This window comes from Salvelinus fontinalis, chromosome 12 (genome assembly GCF_029448725.1).
Source record: "Salvelinus fontinalis isolate EN_2023a chromosome 12, ASM2944872v1, whole genome shotgun sequence".
Classification (NCBI taxonomy): domain Eukaryota; kingdom Metazoa; phylum Chordata; class Actinopteri; order Salmoniformes; family Salmonidae; genus Salvelinus; species Salvelinus fontinalis.
The window spans coordinates 49,253,564-49,268,357 of record NC_074676.1 but is presented as its reverse complement, the minus strand read 5'-3'; the positions used below and the strand labels follow the sequence as shown (position 1 = coordinate 49,268,357).

The following is a 14,794-nucleotide window of genomic DNA, read 5'->3' as shown; positions in this document are numbered from 1 at the left end:
ATGGTTATCAGTATCAAAACGCAGTTAACCTTTGCAATACGTAACATACTAGCGTAGCGTCATAGCCATTTCATATTCTTTGCAACCACAACCTGACTCATATCTACAATGTTGTAAATTGCAAGAATGTTTGCAAATATGGGTTGAAATAATCTTCGATTGAGCATATGGGGTTGAGCGAGTAATATTTTCAGCTCCTCTGATAGGTCAGCAGCCATGAAACCGAGCCTTCAATTGGCTGTTTTGGCCCGCCATTGGAACGTGGAAACAGCGCCACAATTAATTTACATTAGATTTATCACAAGGACTGTTTGTGTTTTGTGTTCAGCAACGTGGAAAGTGATTCATTAAATACGACGTTAGTTTTTTTTGTTGCTATCAATTGAAGTTAAATATTAGCGAAAATAGATTGATACATTGTGGATTTACCGCGAATATGGCCGCTCTGACATTGCGGAGGAAGTCTTGAAACCACTGCTCGCGGACAGTTCTCACAACATTTCAGCCAGCCATCACGACTCCGTGGCTCGCAAACCGAAATGATAGCTAACGCGTTAGCTGCCTGGCTTGCTATTTAGCTAGCTAGCTAACTAACTATCTGATAAGCTAGCTACGTTTGGTGAAGAAGATTACTGTCTGCTATGTGGTCATAACTAGGGCTGACTAATAGGTAAGAATGGGTGTGTGAGCTAACGTTATGTAGGTTTGCTAGCTATGCCATTTTCTAAGCTTTCCAGATGGCCAACGTCTTCTAACTAGTTTATGTTAAGTATCTAACGTCACCTTGCCATCTAGTTTGTCTTTTAGTGTAAGTGAATTACTTGCACATTTGTATCTTGTGGCATGTGTAACAGTATAACTTTATTGATGTGTGCAGAATGTCCCTGGTTCGCGCCCGTGTCGGGGCGAGGGGACGGTCTAAAGTTATACTGTTACATTGATGCTGTTGACCCGGATCACTGGTTGCGGTGGCTTTTGTGGAGCGATATGTAACGACGCTTCGTGGGTGACTGTTGTTGATGTGTGCAGAGGGTCCCTGGTTCGCGCCCGTGGTCGGGGCGAGGGGACATACTAAAGTTATACTGTTACACATGCACACACATATTTTGACAAATAAGATGTAAAAGTTAGCTAGTTTTTGACAGAGACACTTCACTTCACCCGTCCTCACCACAGAAATGAGTGTTCAAGTGAATTTGAAAGGATAGTCATCTCACGTCCTGGCCAATGTTTACAAACCAGAGAATCTGAAAATGACAACAAGGTATGTACTTGCTTTCTTCCTTTATACATATAAGCTCTGGTACATGTGTAATTTGTTTTTTAATAATTCTAATACAATAACTATAACAGTTCCCACGGAAAGTTTGTCTGACACTAGTATTTGATGATGTTAACCATACCACAGGTCATCAGAGAACGCTCTTGCTGCCATCACCTTCCCCAAATCCAAATTGTCCTTATGGGACACCACACCTAATGGGGATGTGATTAGCCTCCACCTATCCTATTACAGGTAGTCAGTCTACTGTTTTCTTTTTTGACCGTGACTACTTAGGATGCATCTCAGTAGTCCACGGTGGCTTTCTCATCTCCTTCCCTTGGTCTGTACTGATTTGAAATACTTGGCCAGTGTAAGCAATATGCTGGCTTACTTGCAGCTGCTTAATTCTCTCAAATCAGTTCAGTTGAACGAAAGGAGAGAAGGAAGCCACATTCTTTTGAAATACACCCTGTGATTGTAATTAGATCACGTGCTGCCTTGTGTTTAAAAACCTGTTTTCTATTGAACAGAAATCCCAGACTACTTCTGGTGGAGAAAGTTCTTTGTTTGGCCCACCGGCATTCCCGAGAGAATAACAAGCCCCAGTTCAGCTGTTACTTGTTGGGGACTATTGCTGTGGATTCTGGTGAGATTACCATAGGCATTATCACAGAAATATTCATAGTTTAAGAGAACTTGTCACTATATTTTTTAGATGAAAAATAATTATGATAATGATGGATTGAGTACATATGTTACAGCTTGCTTTCAAATGGACAAATCTTAGCTTAAGTGCTTTTATTTTGAAAATTCCCCCTGTCCCTTCCCTTGATTAATGTGAACTCCCTTCTCTCTCTCCTCTCTTCTTTCAAGATGAAGAGGGTGTGACTTTGACTTTGGACCGGTTCGACCTGGGCCGGGAGCAACCCGGCTCCTCTGAAAAGGTCCCCACTGCCCTGATGCCCGGGGACCTCCTGGTGCTGTGCGTGTTTGGAACCCAGGGGGTTGCTGCCACAGACACCATGGTTCACTCTGCAGAAGAGTTCCACATCTCTTTCAAGGTAACATTAATGTGTAAACGTCTGCACTGAAAGTAAATGTCCTTTGTTATATTTGAATACAATTAATGCTTGTCAAGTTCTGTAGGCTTTATGCTTACTGGCAATAACTATACAACATATTCTTACACAATGCTGTTATTCCTACTGGAATTTACATTAATCCGAACTGCACCTTGTCAAACTCAACCCACCCTCTAACTGCCTATCGAAGTAACCCACCTTTTCTGTTGCCCGGGTAACAGAAGGAGCATACTCCCTCCACCACGGGCTTGGCAGTTACTGCAACCTGTCAGCAACAGGTGTTGCTAATCACTGAACTGCCTATTATCAAAGTATTTTTTTTGGCTTGCTAATTCTAAACTGTGCTTTTTACCCTGTCTAATTTCCTGATTTGTTTTGCGAGAAAATACGCAGCCCCACCCCCTCTTAAATGAAACGCTGTTTCATTTACTGAAGTAAAGCAGAATTTTTATTTTTTTAAATGTATTTACATTTTCAGCGCAATTGTCATGTTTGCACAACTTCTCACCCCTCTCTCCCTACCTGTTCAGATGCTCCAGCGCTGCTGCAGCACCCGGGAGTCCCTGGACCTGTCCAAGCTGCTGGTCCTGCGAGCACACCTTGGCTGCTCCCAGCAAACAGACAGCCTGGGCTTCTGCCTGCGCTGGGCCGCCGTCACCCCTGGTAACACACTGGACGCTGTGCCCATTCGGCCCGTGCTCATCATCCCCACAGCCTTGGCCAGGAACCTGAGTGGACCGACCAGCCTCACCCAGCCGCTACACAGCAGCGCTAGCCACAAACAAGGGTAAGGACATAGGCCAATAACGGGGTGCATTAAGGTTAGAATACTTGACTTTGAGCAGACTTTAAGAGCTTTTCGCAGTATTATCAGAAAATGGATGCCCCCGTTTCACTTCTTCTCTATTCTGTTCAGCTTTCTGACCATGGATCAAAGCAGGAAACTGCTCCTAATACTGGAGTCTGACCCACAGGCCAAAACTCTACCACTGGTGGGACTGTGAGTATGCCCACCATCTACTTTATCGACATATTTTTTGTCCAGCTTGTTATTATTTTGGATGTGTGTAAATCCCTCTCCATTCATTTGAGATAATCTCAACCACAAAGGATTTGTCCTTATTGGGTTCATTTAGTCAAGCTGTTTGTGTGTGTGTGAGCCAACGCAGGAGTGTACAGTGTGATTGATGTGGTTACTGTTTATCTGTGGCAGATGGCTGAGTGGGGTCACCCACATCTCCAACCCCCAGGTGTGGGCGTGGTGTTTGAGGTACCTGTTCAGCTCCTCCCTCCAGGACAAGTGAGTGGTGATGCCCATCTGTTCACACTGACTGTCATGTCCCAGTTGGCCTGGCTCTAGTGCTGTATGTGTTGTTGATATTGTCACATGTTCAAAAACACTTTTTATAAACATAAGATAAGGACAAATCAGTAAGGAAATAATGTGTTAGTATAGAAACTACATATTCTAGGCGTCTTATAAAGGTGGTGGGTTGATGTTTGGGGAAAGCACCAAAATAATTGTAACAGGAGACGCGGTGTGTTTGCTGTTCGGGTAGTCTGGATTTGTGTTTAGGCAGCTCCGTGTCTTGACTTTTTGTATCGTTCAGTGTTCCACAACGTTTGCCTTATACTGAACATACCCCTGGTTTGTCGTTACAGGGTGACGTCAGAGGGCGGTGCGTTCCTGGTGGTGCTGTACTCGCTGACCCACAGGGAGCCAGAGTTCTACCAGGTCCAGCCCTGCAGTGGTCAGCAGCAGGACATGACCTTCCAACTGCTCACTAGCACCGAGTCACTCACCTTCTACAAGGTAGGCACAGGTATTCCTGAACCGTGCTGGCTTGGACATTTCCCTTTCAGGTTGTCCCCTCCAGCAACTATCTATGGTGGATATGTTTACCATCTCAGTACAGCTTGGTTTGGCTCAGCTCAGTAGTATGAAAAGCCCTCTAGTGCCCTTTACCCACTATTACAACAGATATGGTGGTAAATCCATGTGAATATATGACACTTATCTTTTGATCCTTGTCTGTACAGAATGTTGAGGTGTCTGAGGGCCATACTCTGCAGTTTGAGCTCAGTGCTGAGAGCCAGAACACAGAGGCTGAGTTCTTCAGGGAACTGGTGTCCCGTGCCTCCTTCACAAGGTATACATACACAAGCTCTTCTCTCAAACTTCTGTATTAACATGGTTTTCTTAGTGGTCAAGGTGATTAGGGCCATCTCACTCTGAGTGGTGGCTGTTTGGATCACAAGAAAATCATTAGTCATAAATGTTATTGAATACTAACTGAACTCATGAGAAAGATACTCTTACAGAATTGTATGACTTCATAGGAGTTCAGTGAGGTAGACTGATTACAAAAGGCTTTATCACGACAGTGTGCTCGACAGTGCCTGTCTGTCTTTTCTCCGTCAGCCCTGCGGTAGTGGCAGCCTCTCCTCAGAACAGACTGTCTATCAACGACCATGACTCTGGAGTAGAGGACGAGGACCTCTCCCCCAGGCCCTCCCCAAACCCCCACCCTCTCACCCAGCAGGTCAGTTCTGTCTCTCTCTTTTGACTCGTATCACCTATTTGTTGATTTGAACTCTGTTCTAAAAGACAGGCTCCATATTGTTTCAGACCAAGCGGGTCCACCATTCTGTGCCGGAGCTCTCCCTGGTGATGGACGGCAGCTTCCTTGATGGAAAGACCATGGGCCCTCCTCATCCTCCCCCCTCAGCTCTGCTGCCCAGAGGTGGTTGCCCCCCCCTCCCACCAGCTCCACCCTGGGGCAACCAGACGCCCAGGCCAGGGGCCCACCACACTCAGTGGTCCCCCACCCATCAGAAGGCCCCTGACCCCCGCCATGGACACTCATGGTAAGGGCAGCAGAGGATTCCTATTCACCCCTGGGCAGCAGCCACCACCACTCCGGCCCCCTTCCTCTGGCAGGAAATCAACCCCTCCACAGTTCGGGAAGACGTCCGCCTCTTCCTCCTCCTCATCTTCCTCCTCTTCTCCAAAGACAGGCTTCTCTCCTAATGGATCAGTCCACCAAGCCAGGCAGTTCCACCAAGCACCAGGTCCCCTCTCTCACAAGTGGGCCTCCCCCGTCGGAGCCCCTCCACACCAGAGCCCCGGTCACCCCTCAGCCCCCATGCCCACTCACCAACAGCCCGCTGTCCATCTCAAACACTTCCACAGCACCCACAACATGAACCAGCCTTGTGGGTGCTGCTCCTTCAACCCACATGAGCATGTTACCCCCCTGTACCACCCCAACTACTGGCAGGGAGCTTCAGGCACCCACAACAGCCCAGTTAGGCACTTCTGTTCCAACTCCGATGGTAACCCCCCCCACCTCTCACATTTCCCCTTCCCACCAAACACACCCTCACCACAGCCCATTGTGCCACCCCGGGGGCCCACACTTACACCATTTCACCGCCCAGGGACCCTGCTTGGAGCGGCTGGCCCCTGTCTGTCAGAACCAGTGTTGCCAGGCCCAGTCGGCAAAGTCTCTCTCCCCCCTGGATGGGCCCATGGACCTCCTGGCCTCTGACGCCTACAGAATCCTGGTGGACCAAGACCGGCAGCTCAACTTACTGCAGGCACAGGTCAGGCTCTCTACGGTGTCGTTTGTGGTTGACACTGTACCAATCTTGCAGCTTTCGAGAACAACTTTTCAACCTTTCTTACCATTGGACTTTCGAATCCTGATGTACCAATTATTTCAGATCCAGAAGCTACTGGCGGCTCAGGGGAAAGGGGGGAGCAGCTCCTCTCCATCCACTGAGCAGGCAGCCATGCAGACACAGATCTCCCCAGGACAACACACCAGGAGGAATGCCAGCATTGCTGTAGAAACAGGTACTGGACTCATCACTGGTTTCAGCGATCTCACACGTGGTTCATTTGAGAGTATTTCCCTGACTACATGGGTAAAGGTTTGCTACATAGAACTATAAACGGCACTCTCTGCAAGTCACTCTGGATTAGAATGGCTGCTAACTGACTAGACATTTAGCTACTCAACTCTTAATGTATCTCTCCTTTATGTGTAGGTGCCAGTTTGTTCTGGGGAAACCCCATCGATGCCCCCGCTTGCGATGAGGACGAGCGCCAACAGCCAGAGTGGCACACGGACAGGGGGCTTGGCGCCCCCGATGGCAGCAGGTCCTCCTCTGGTCGGAGTTCTGGCAGTGCCAGCTTCACCCACAGCAGGCACATGAATTGCATGGAAGAAGAGTGTGGGGGCAGTGAGGGACATGTGAAAGGCACACCCTTCAACCAGTCAATGCAGAGGTAAGATAGAATGGTTGGCTGCATTCCAAACGGAATGCTTGTTTCCTGCCATCGGCCCTGGCTGATCCACCCTTATTTAGAATTGACTGGAAGGGTGCATGCAAGAAAGTAATGTCGTAGTTGGCCACCTAGAGCTCTGAAAGGTTAAAGGGGCAATCTGCTGTTAAAACAATAATAATGTTATTGTGTGTGTAGTGAAATGCTTATGCTTCTAGATCCAACAGTGCAGCAGTATCTAACAGGTAATATCTAACAATTTCACAACAACCTCATACACACAATCTAGTAAAGGAATGGGATAAGAATATATAAGTATAAAATATATGGTTGAGCAGTGACAGCGGCTAAGATGCAATAGATAGTGAAGGATACAGTATACATTATATACGTAATAAGATGATGAATGCAAGATATGTAAACATTCATAAAGTTATTAAAGTGGCCAATGATATCAAGTCTGTAGGTAGGCAGCCACCTCTCTGTGCTAGTGGTGACTGTTTTAACAATCTGATGGTCTTGAGATTGAAAAACAGCTTCTATCTCTCTGTCCCAGCTTTGATGCACCTGTACTGACCTTGCCTTCTGGATGGAAGCGGGGTGAACAGGCAGTGGCTTGTGTGGTTATTGTCCTTGATGATCTTTTTGTTCTTCCTGTGACATGGTGATGTTGGTGTCCTGGAGGACAGGTAGTTTGCCCCTATGGATGCGTTGTGCAGACCGCACCACCCTCTGGAGAGCCCTGCGTTTGTGGGCGGTGCAGTTGCCGTACAGGCGGTGATACAGCCCGACAGGATGCTCTCAATTGTTCACCTTTAAAAGTTGAGGGTTTTCGATGCACAACGCATCCATTTTCAACCTCCGTTGTTGCGCCTTCTTCACCACACAGTCTGTGTACGTGGACCATTTAAGTTTGTCAGTGATACGTACTCCGAGGAACTTAAAACTTTCCACCTTCTCCACTGCTGTCCTGTCGATGTGGATAGGGGGGGTGCTCCCTTTGCTGTTTCCTGAAGTCCACGATCATCTCTTTTGTTTTGCTGACATTGAGTGAGAGGTTGTTTTCCTGTCACCATACTCAGAGTGCCCTCCCCTCCTCCCTGTAGGCTATCTCGTCGTTGTTGGTAATCAAGCCCACTCCTGTTGTCGTCTGCAAACTTGATGATTGAGTTGGAGGCGTGCATGGCCAAGCAATCGTGGGTGAACAGGGAGTACAGGAGTGGGCTGAACACGCACCCTTGTGGGGCCCCAGTGTGAGGATCAGCAGAGTGGAGATGTTGTTTCCTACCTTCACCACCTGGGGGTGGCCCGTCAGGAAGTCCAGGACCCAGTTGCACAGGGCGCTGTCAAGACCCAGGGTCTGAAGCTTAATGATGAGTTTGGAGGGTACTATGTTGTTGAATGCTGAGCATTAGTCAATAAACAGCATTTTTACATAGGTATTTGTCTTGTCCAGATGGGATAGGGCAGTGTGATGGTGATTGTATTGTCTATGGGCCTATCGGGACGATAAGTACATTTGAAATGTGTCTAGGGTGACAGGTAAGGTGGAGGTGATATGATCCTTGACTAGTCTCTCAAAGCACCATGATGCCAAATGAGTGCTACGGGGTGATAGTCATTTAGTTAAGTTACCTTAGCTTTCTTGGGAACAGGAACAATGGTGGCCATCTTGAAGCATGTATGACTGCAGACTGGGATAGGGATTGATTGAATATGTCCGTAAACACACCAGCCAACTGGTCTGCGCATGCTCTGAGGACGCTGCTAGGGATGCTATCTGGGCCGGCAGCCTTGCGATGTTTAACACGTTTAAATGTTTTGCTCACTTCGGAGATGGAGAACCCACAGTCTTAGGTAGCGGGCCGCGTCGACGGCACTGTATTGTCCTCAAAGCGCGCAAAGAAGTTGTTTAATTTGTCTGGAAGCAAGACGTCGATGTCCACGACGGGGCTGATTTTCTTTTTGTACTCCGTGATTGTCTGTAGACCCAGCCACATACGTCTCGTGTTTGAGCCGTTGAATTGCGACTCCACTTTGTCTCTACTGATGCTTTGCTTGTTTGATTGCCTTACGGAGGGAATAACTACACTGCTTGTATTCGGACATATTTCCGTTCGCCTTGCCAAGATTTAAATGCGGTTGTACGTGCTTTCAGTTTTGCCTGAATGCTGCCATCAATCCACAGTTTCTGGTTAGGGATGGTTTTAATAGTCACAGTGGGTACAACATCTTCTGTACACTTCCTTATAAACTCGCTCCCCATGTCAGCATATACGTCAATGTTATTATCTGAGGCTACCCAGAACATATCCCAGTCCATGTAATCGAAGCAATCTTGAAGCGTGGAATCCGATTGGTCAGACCAGTGTTTTATAGGCCTAGGCACGGTTGCTTCCTGTTTTAGTTTCTGCCTATAGGAGGGAGCAACAAGATGGAGTCAATGGTCAGATTTTCCAAAAGGAGGGTGGGGGGAGGGCCTTGTATGCATCACGGAAGTTAGATTAGCAATGGTCGAGCTTGTTGCTCATGTACGGCAATCGATATGCTGATAGAATTTAGGTTGCCTTGTTCTCAAATTAGCTTTGTTAAAATCCCCAGCTACAATAAATGCAGCCTCAGGATATATGGTTTCCAGTTTGCATAAAGTCCAGTGAAGTTCCTGGATGGCCTTCTTGGTATCCGCTTGCGGGGGGTTATACACTGCTGTGACGATAACCAAGGAGATTTCTCTTGGGAGATAATATGGTTGGCATTTTATTGTGAGGAATTCTAGATCAGGTGAACAAAAGGACTTGAGTTCCTGTATGTTGTTACAATTACACCATGAGTTGTTAATTATGAAACGTACACCCCCACCCTTCTTCTTACCGGAGAGATGTTTATTCCTGTCGGCGCGATGCACTGAAAATCCCATTGGCTGTATGGACTCCGACAGCATATCCCCAGCTAGCCATGTTTCCATGAAACGGCATATGTTACAATCCCGGATATCGCTTTGGAAAGAAACTCTTTCCCTGAATTTGTCGACTTTGTTAACTAGGGACCTGTACATTAGCGAGTAAAATACTCGGGAGTGGTGGGTGGTGTGTGCGCATCCGAAGCCTCACTAGAAGACCGCTCCTGCACTCTCTCCTCCAGCGGCGTTGTTTTGGGTCGGCCTCTGGAATCAGTTCAAATGCCCTGGGAGGTGCAGACAAAGGATCCGCTTTGAGAAAGTCAAATTCCTGGTCGTTGTGCTGGTAAGTTGACGTCTCTGATATCCAATAGTTATTCCCGGTTGTATGTAATAATGCTTAAGGTTTTCTTGGCTAGCAATGTAAGAAATAATACATAAATAATGAAATACTAAACATTTTCCTAAGGACTAGAAGCAAAGCTGCCATCTCTATCGGCACCATCTTGAATTTGGGTTCTGATGGGGTATGACAATTGAACTAAGCTCATGAGGCATTTTTAAGTTATATTGTGCAATAATTTATAGCTATATCATAAATACATATTTTTTTCTCCCCAATTTTCGTGGTATCCAATCGCTAGTAATTACTATCTTGTCTCATCGCTACAACTCCCGTACGGGCTCGGGAGAGACGAAGGTCGAAAGCCACGCGTCCTCCGAAGCACAACCCAACCAAGCCGCACTGCTTCTTAACACAGCGCGCCTCCAACTCGGAAGCCAGCCGCACCAATGTGTCGGAGGAAACACCGTGCACCTGGTCCCCTTGGTTAGCGCGCACTGCGCCCGGCCCACCACAGGAGTCGCTGGAGCGCGATAAGACAAGGATATCCCTACCGGCCATACCCTCCCTAACCCGGACGACGCTAGCCCAATTGTGCGTCGCCCCACGGACCTCCCGGTCGCGGCCGGCTGCGACAGAGCCTGGGCGCGAACCCAGAGACTCTGGTGGCGCAGCTAGCACTGCGATGCAGTGCCCTAGACCACTGCGCCACCCGGGAGGCCCTCTATATCATTAATTTAAGTTTAAAAAAATGATGTAGCAAGCACAGATTTCCCCTTTAAGCAGTTTACATAAATTCTTCCCATTATTCCACAATGGTGAGTCGTCAATGGTTGAACGAAATAGACCAAGTTTTCAATCTAAAATCCAGCCACAAGAACGTGGGCAATATGTGGATGTCAGGGTGAGCCCTCACAATTGGTTTCAGAAGGGAGATCCCACCATCTGAACACTGGTGCCACCAATCGGCCATTTCAGTAAACTCTTTCTGTGTTATGAACAGCATGTGTTTTTGCGCGGTTGCTGCAGGATTCAGTCATCGTTTGGAGATGGTTCCTTCCAGAGCCCTGTGTTGGGGGAGAGTGCAAGCATGTACTACCAGTCCCAGTCTCCACAGAGGGACAGCACCAAGAGTCAGGAGCCCAGAGTAGTGGAGGATGATCAGAGGTTTTATCAAGACCTACTGGTGAGACTCATTTAAAACATTTTTTTTATAGGTACTTCATTTGCTCCATGTATGGAGAAAAACTATGCTAGGAAAGGAAACAAAAAATAGTTATGAGCACGGCCCAGGTGGTGTATTTGCCCCAGCTTTTATCCTGGTATCCTTATTTCTGGATAGGCTTCAACAGAATCTAGTATTGCAGTGAAATGGTTAATATACAACGTGTTTTGTGACCAACCTCCCTCCTGATCCCTGACTATTTGTCGCTTTTTCCACTAAATGTATGAAAAGTGCTTATCAATGAATTAAGTTCTTCTTTCCTCCACAGGGCCAAGTGAACAGCCGTCTCCAGGGTACAGTGAACGAGGAGGGCGAAGATGAAGAGGAACAGGACAGATGGACCTCATACCCACGGCAGGAGAAACGCACCTTGTCCCTCTGTCAGTCCCAGCAGTCGTACCCTAGCCCTGTTCCCCTCTGCTCCCGTAGGCCGGAGCCCAGAGAGCAGCCGCCAGGAGGGAAGGATCAGGTGCTCCATGCCACACTGCGCCAGCTGCGGCAGCTAGGGGTCAATGTGGATCTAGACTCTGCCGTCTCGAGGGGCAAGGTCACACGCAGCTCAATGGAGAGTGCCAGGTGTGAGCATCGAATTGTCATGTTTACTTCAGCTTCTTTGTACCTACAGTATGTAGATCATAGATGCTATTACTGTTGCTAATAGTCTTATTCTCTCTCTCATTTTCATGTAAATCCAAAAAGGACTTAAAAAATAAATGCTTCAATTGGCATGCACTACAGCACATCTTAAAGAGTAATTATATAGGTTACATTACTTATGCAGAAGGTTTTCCTGTTAACTTTTCCCCAGTACACTGGCCAGCATCAACCCAGAGGCAGTCATCAGCAGACTGACCCTCCTGGAGTCCACGGGAAGCAGCTTGCGGGGCCCCAGTGGCAGCGTGGACCTCAGCCTGGAGGCCAACGCCATCGCCCTCCGGTACCTCAGCGACCAGCAGCTCTCTAGACTTTCTGTGGGGGGAGGGCAACAGCCCCCTAGGTTCAGCCCCTACACACCGCTCTCAGAGAAGCCTGGAGCGGCGAAGCGCACTGTGGGACTCAGTTGTATCCTGTCTCCCAACAACATGTCCTTCGCCACCAGCAAGTACATGAGAAGGTACGGGCTTATAGAGGAGGGGAGTAGGAGTGAGGAGGACGACAGGGCCGAGGGGGAGCAGTTGGAGATGGGATGTACCATACAGTTCCATGTTCAACAGGAACAAGTAGGGCAGGGAGAGAGGGAGCGCAAAGGTTTGGTTCTGAAAAACATCACCAATGAGTTGCCACATTCCAAATCTGTCCACCCGCAGGGGCCACACGCAGACTCTCAAAGCCAGCTACTCAGGCACTTGCGTCCTAAAATGCAGCTTTTGGCACGCTGCGCCAAACAACATTCGGACAAGGAGAATGGTGCAAAACGGCTGCCATCTTTAGGTGAAATACAAAGGGAGTGTCCTCAACCAGAGGGGTCAATAGGAAATTTCTTGAACCTGAGTAGACTTAGACAGCTGCCGAAACTCTTCTAAAGGACCACGGGAACTAATGCAACGGAAACTCAAAATGTCAAATGAAATGTATTGTCGAATCCATTGCGATTTGTCAGTGTGGTTGTGTTCTTAGTAAGATATTTTTAAATGCTTCCATACATTTGTTTACAGATTGTTTTGAATGCCTCTATTGGAATCTTCATGGTGCTCATTGATTGTAATGTGTACGTTTGTGTAGGACCACTGAAACAGAGGCTCTTACCAAGTCTCTTCACCACTGTGCTCTTTGTTTGTGCACAAAATGTACTTGTTGCCTTTCTACTACAACTATGTGGAAGAGGGTGTGGCGTCATGATGTATCTAGCTCTTTGGAAATGTTTATTTATAACAGTTTGGCCTCTTACTGATACCCAATCTCCTGGTAATTGGTGGACACCTACTTATAGTCAATGTTGGGATTTTTAAGTCTGATTACATGGTGAAACAGACTACCTTCATGCCTATTTTGTTGTACTTTTCAGTTTAATGTTGTAAATATTTTAAGTTTCTTTCATGTTGACTTGTATTTCTTGTGTGTGTTTACATGAAATGCTGGCTCCAGCATTATTTTTAATTTCTGAACTTGAACTTTCTATTTATGATAGCCTTAAAAAACATGATTATAGTACATATTTATTTTCTTTACTTTTGTATTAATGGTAGTTTGTCTTTATTTAATATTTATTTTTCTTTTTCTATTTAGTTAGCTCACTACATTTCCCCTGAGGCCCACCCAAACCCAGTGTTCTAACCCTGCAGTAAAGACCCACCCCCTCTGACTGAGACTACCCACTGTCAACCTCGCCTCACTGCTTTGTGAAAAGGCTGCCATATCACACACAACTGGCCTATCTAGAATTAACAGAAGTACTAGTGATTTTAAATGTAATTCAGTTACTACAGATGTGTAAATGAGTGGCGCCGAGGTCTAAGGCACTGGCGTAACTACAGACCCGCGTCATTGTAAATAAAAATCTTTTCTTAACGGACTTGCCTAGTTAAATTTAAAAAATGAGAAGCACTCTTTCAGAGCCAATACGAGCTCAAATTTGTTGCTCAGGGAAGTGGAATGTAAATGACAGGACAGTACAAACCATGGAAATGGACTAACCCAAGCTCTGTGTACAATCTGGTGAATGACAGATGTATTCACCCTAACCCCCACGTCACTGATTTCCTTTCTCCATCACCTCTGCATCCCAGAACTCTCACTTCCTGTTTCTCATCCTCTATTTTATATTCTGTACATTTTGTATGTTAACTCTTTCAAATAGCCACTTCCTTTCAGTAAAACAGGTGCTGTACAGTAGTATTCCAGTACTGGATACAACATTGGAGGAAATAAATAAAAGGAATGCAGGAATACATCTTTATGAAGGAATTAAGTAACTTTATTTTTACACACACACTTTTGAATTGTGAGGTGAAGATAATTGTTAGCCTAACAGCGTAGTGTCTTGTGTGGTTTCACCAGTTGTCATTTTAGAGACAGGTGGCCTCACCCAGTGCAGTGCTGTGCTCCCTGGTTATTTCCCACTTGGCCTTGTAGAGCTGGTCCCCTGCGCCCTCCCAGAGGTCCCACAACTCCATAAACGGTGCCTCAGGCGCCACCATGAAGTCACAGGTCATCGGTGTGGGGTGGAGTCCAGGTACTGGTACAGGGCAGGGCTGAGGTGATTGGCTGGTGGTAGGCTAAGGCGTTGCACACTGCTGCCTCAGGCTTGTCAGGTTCTTCATAACTTCCAGACCACCAACCTCTTACCTGCTTTCTTCATTCTCAAAAAGGATCATGGGATTTTCTGTCCAAAATGTTATTATTGGAACAAACAAGGTTTGTGCGGTAACAGTAAACATTCCAAGTCAGTTGACCTTTGTGACATTGATATGATAATGTATTTCTATGGTGACATCAAATAATTAATCTCTGTTTTGATTGCATATTATTCCATTGAATTGACCCCAAAGGTGATACCCCACATCTGATGTGGTGGCATAATAGACATGACATTACTAGGTCAAAATTACTAGGTCATCCCACCTTTAAATCATTGGAATTTAATCATATATTCAATGTAAGTCCCCCTAGTCTGAGTACCAGTCTCTTTAGCTAACATTCCACTCCTTGCCACTCAATGATGTATATATAACCCTGGATAGCTGAAGCAATATT

General features: G+C 46.6%; 1 protein-coding gene across 1 annotated transcript; it reads left to right on the top strand.

Moving 5' to 3' along the window:
• The first annotated feature begins 234 nt into the window (after positions 1-234).
• On the top strand, positions 235-13,997 carry LOC129867563 (SCL-interrupting locus protein homolog). The gene is given in 19 exon segments (XM_055941045.1): positions 235-670; positions 1,177-1,264; positions 1,409-1,516; positions 1,795-1,910; positions 2,138-2,325; positions 2,877-3,133; positions 3,263-3,346; positions 3,560-3,646; positions 4,009-4,159; positions 4,387-4,496; positions 4,769-4,889; positions 4,976-5,095; positions 5,097-5,708; positions 5,710-5,952; positions 6,073-6,205; positions 6,400-6,640; positions 10,906-11,062; positions 11,370-11,677; positions 11,910-13,997. Coding segments are annotated over 18 exon segments (3,762 nt in total). The 5' UTR covers positions 235-670; positions 1,177-1,253; the 3' UTR covers positions 12,625-13,997.
• Positions 13,998-14,794: the final 797 nt, after the last annotated feature.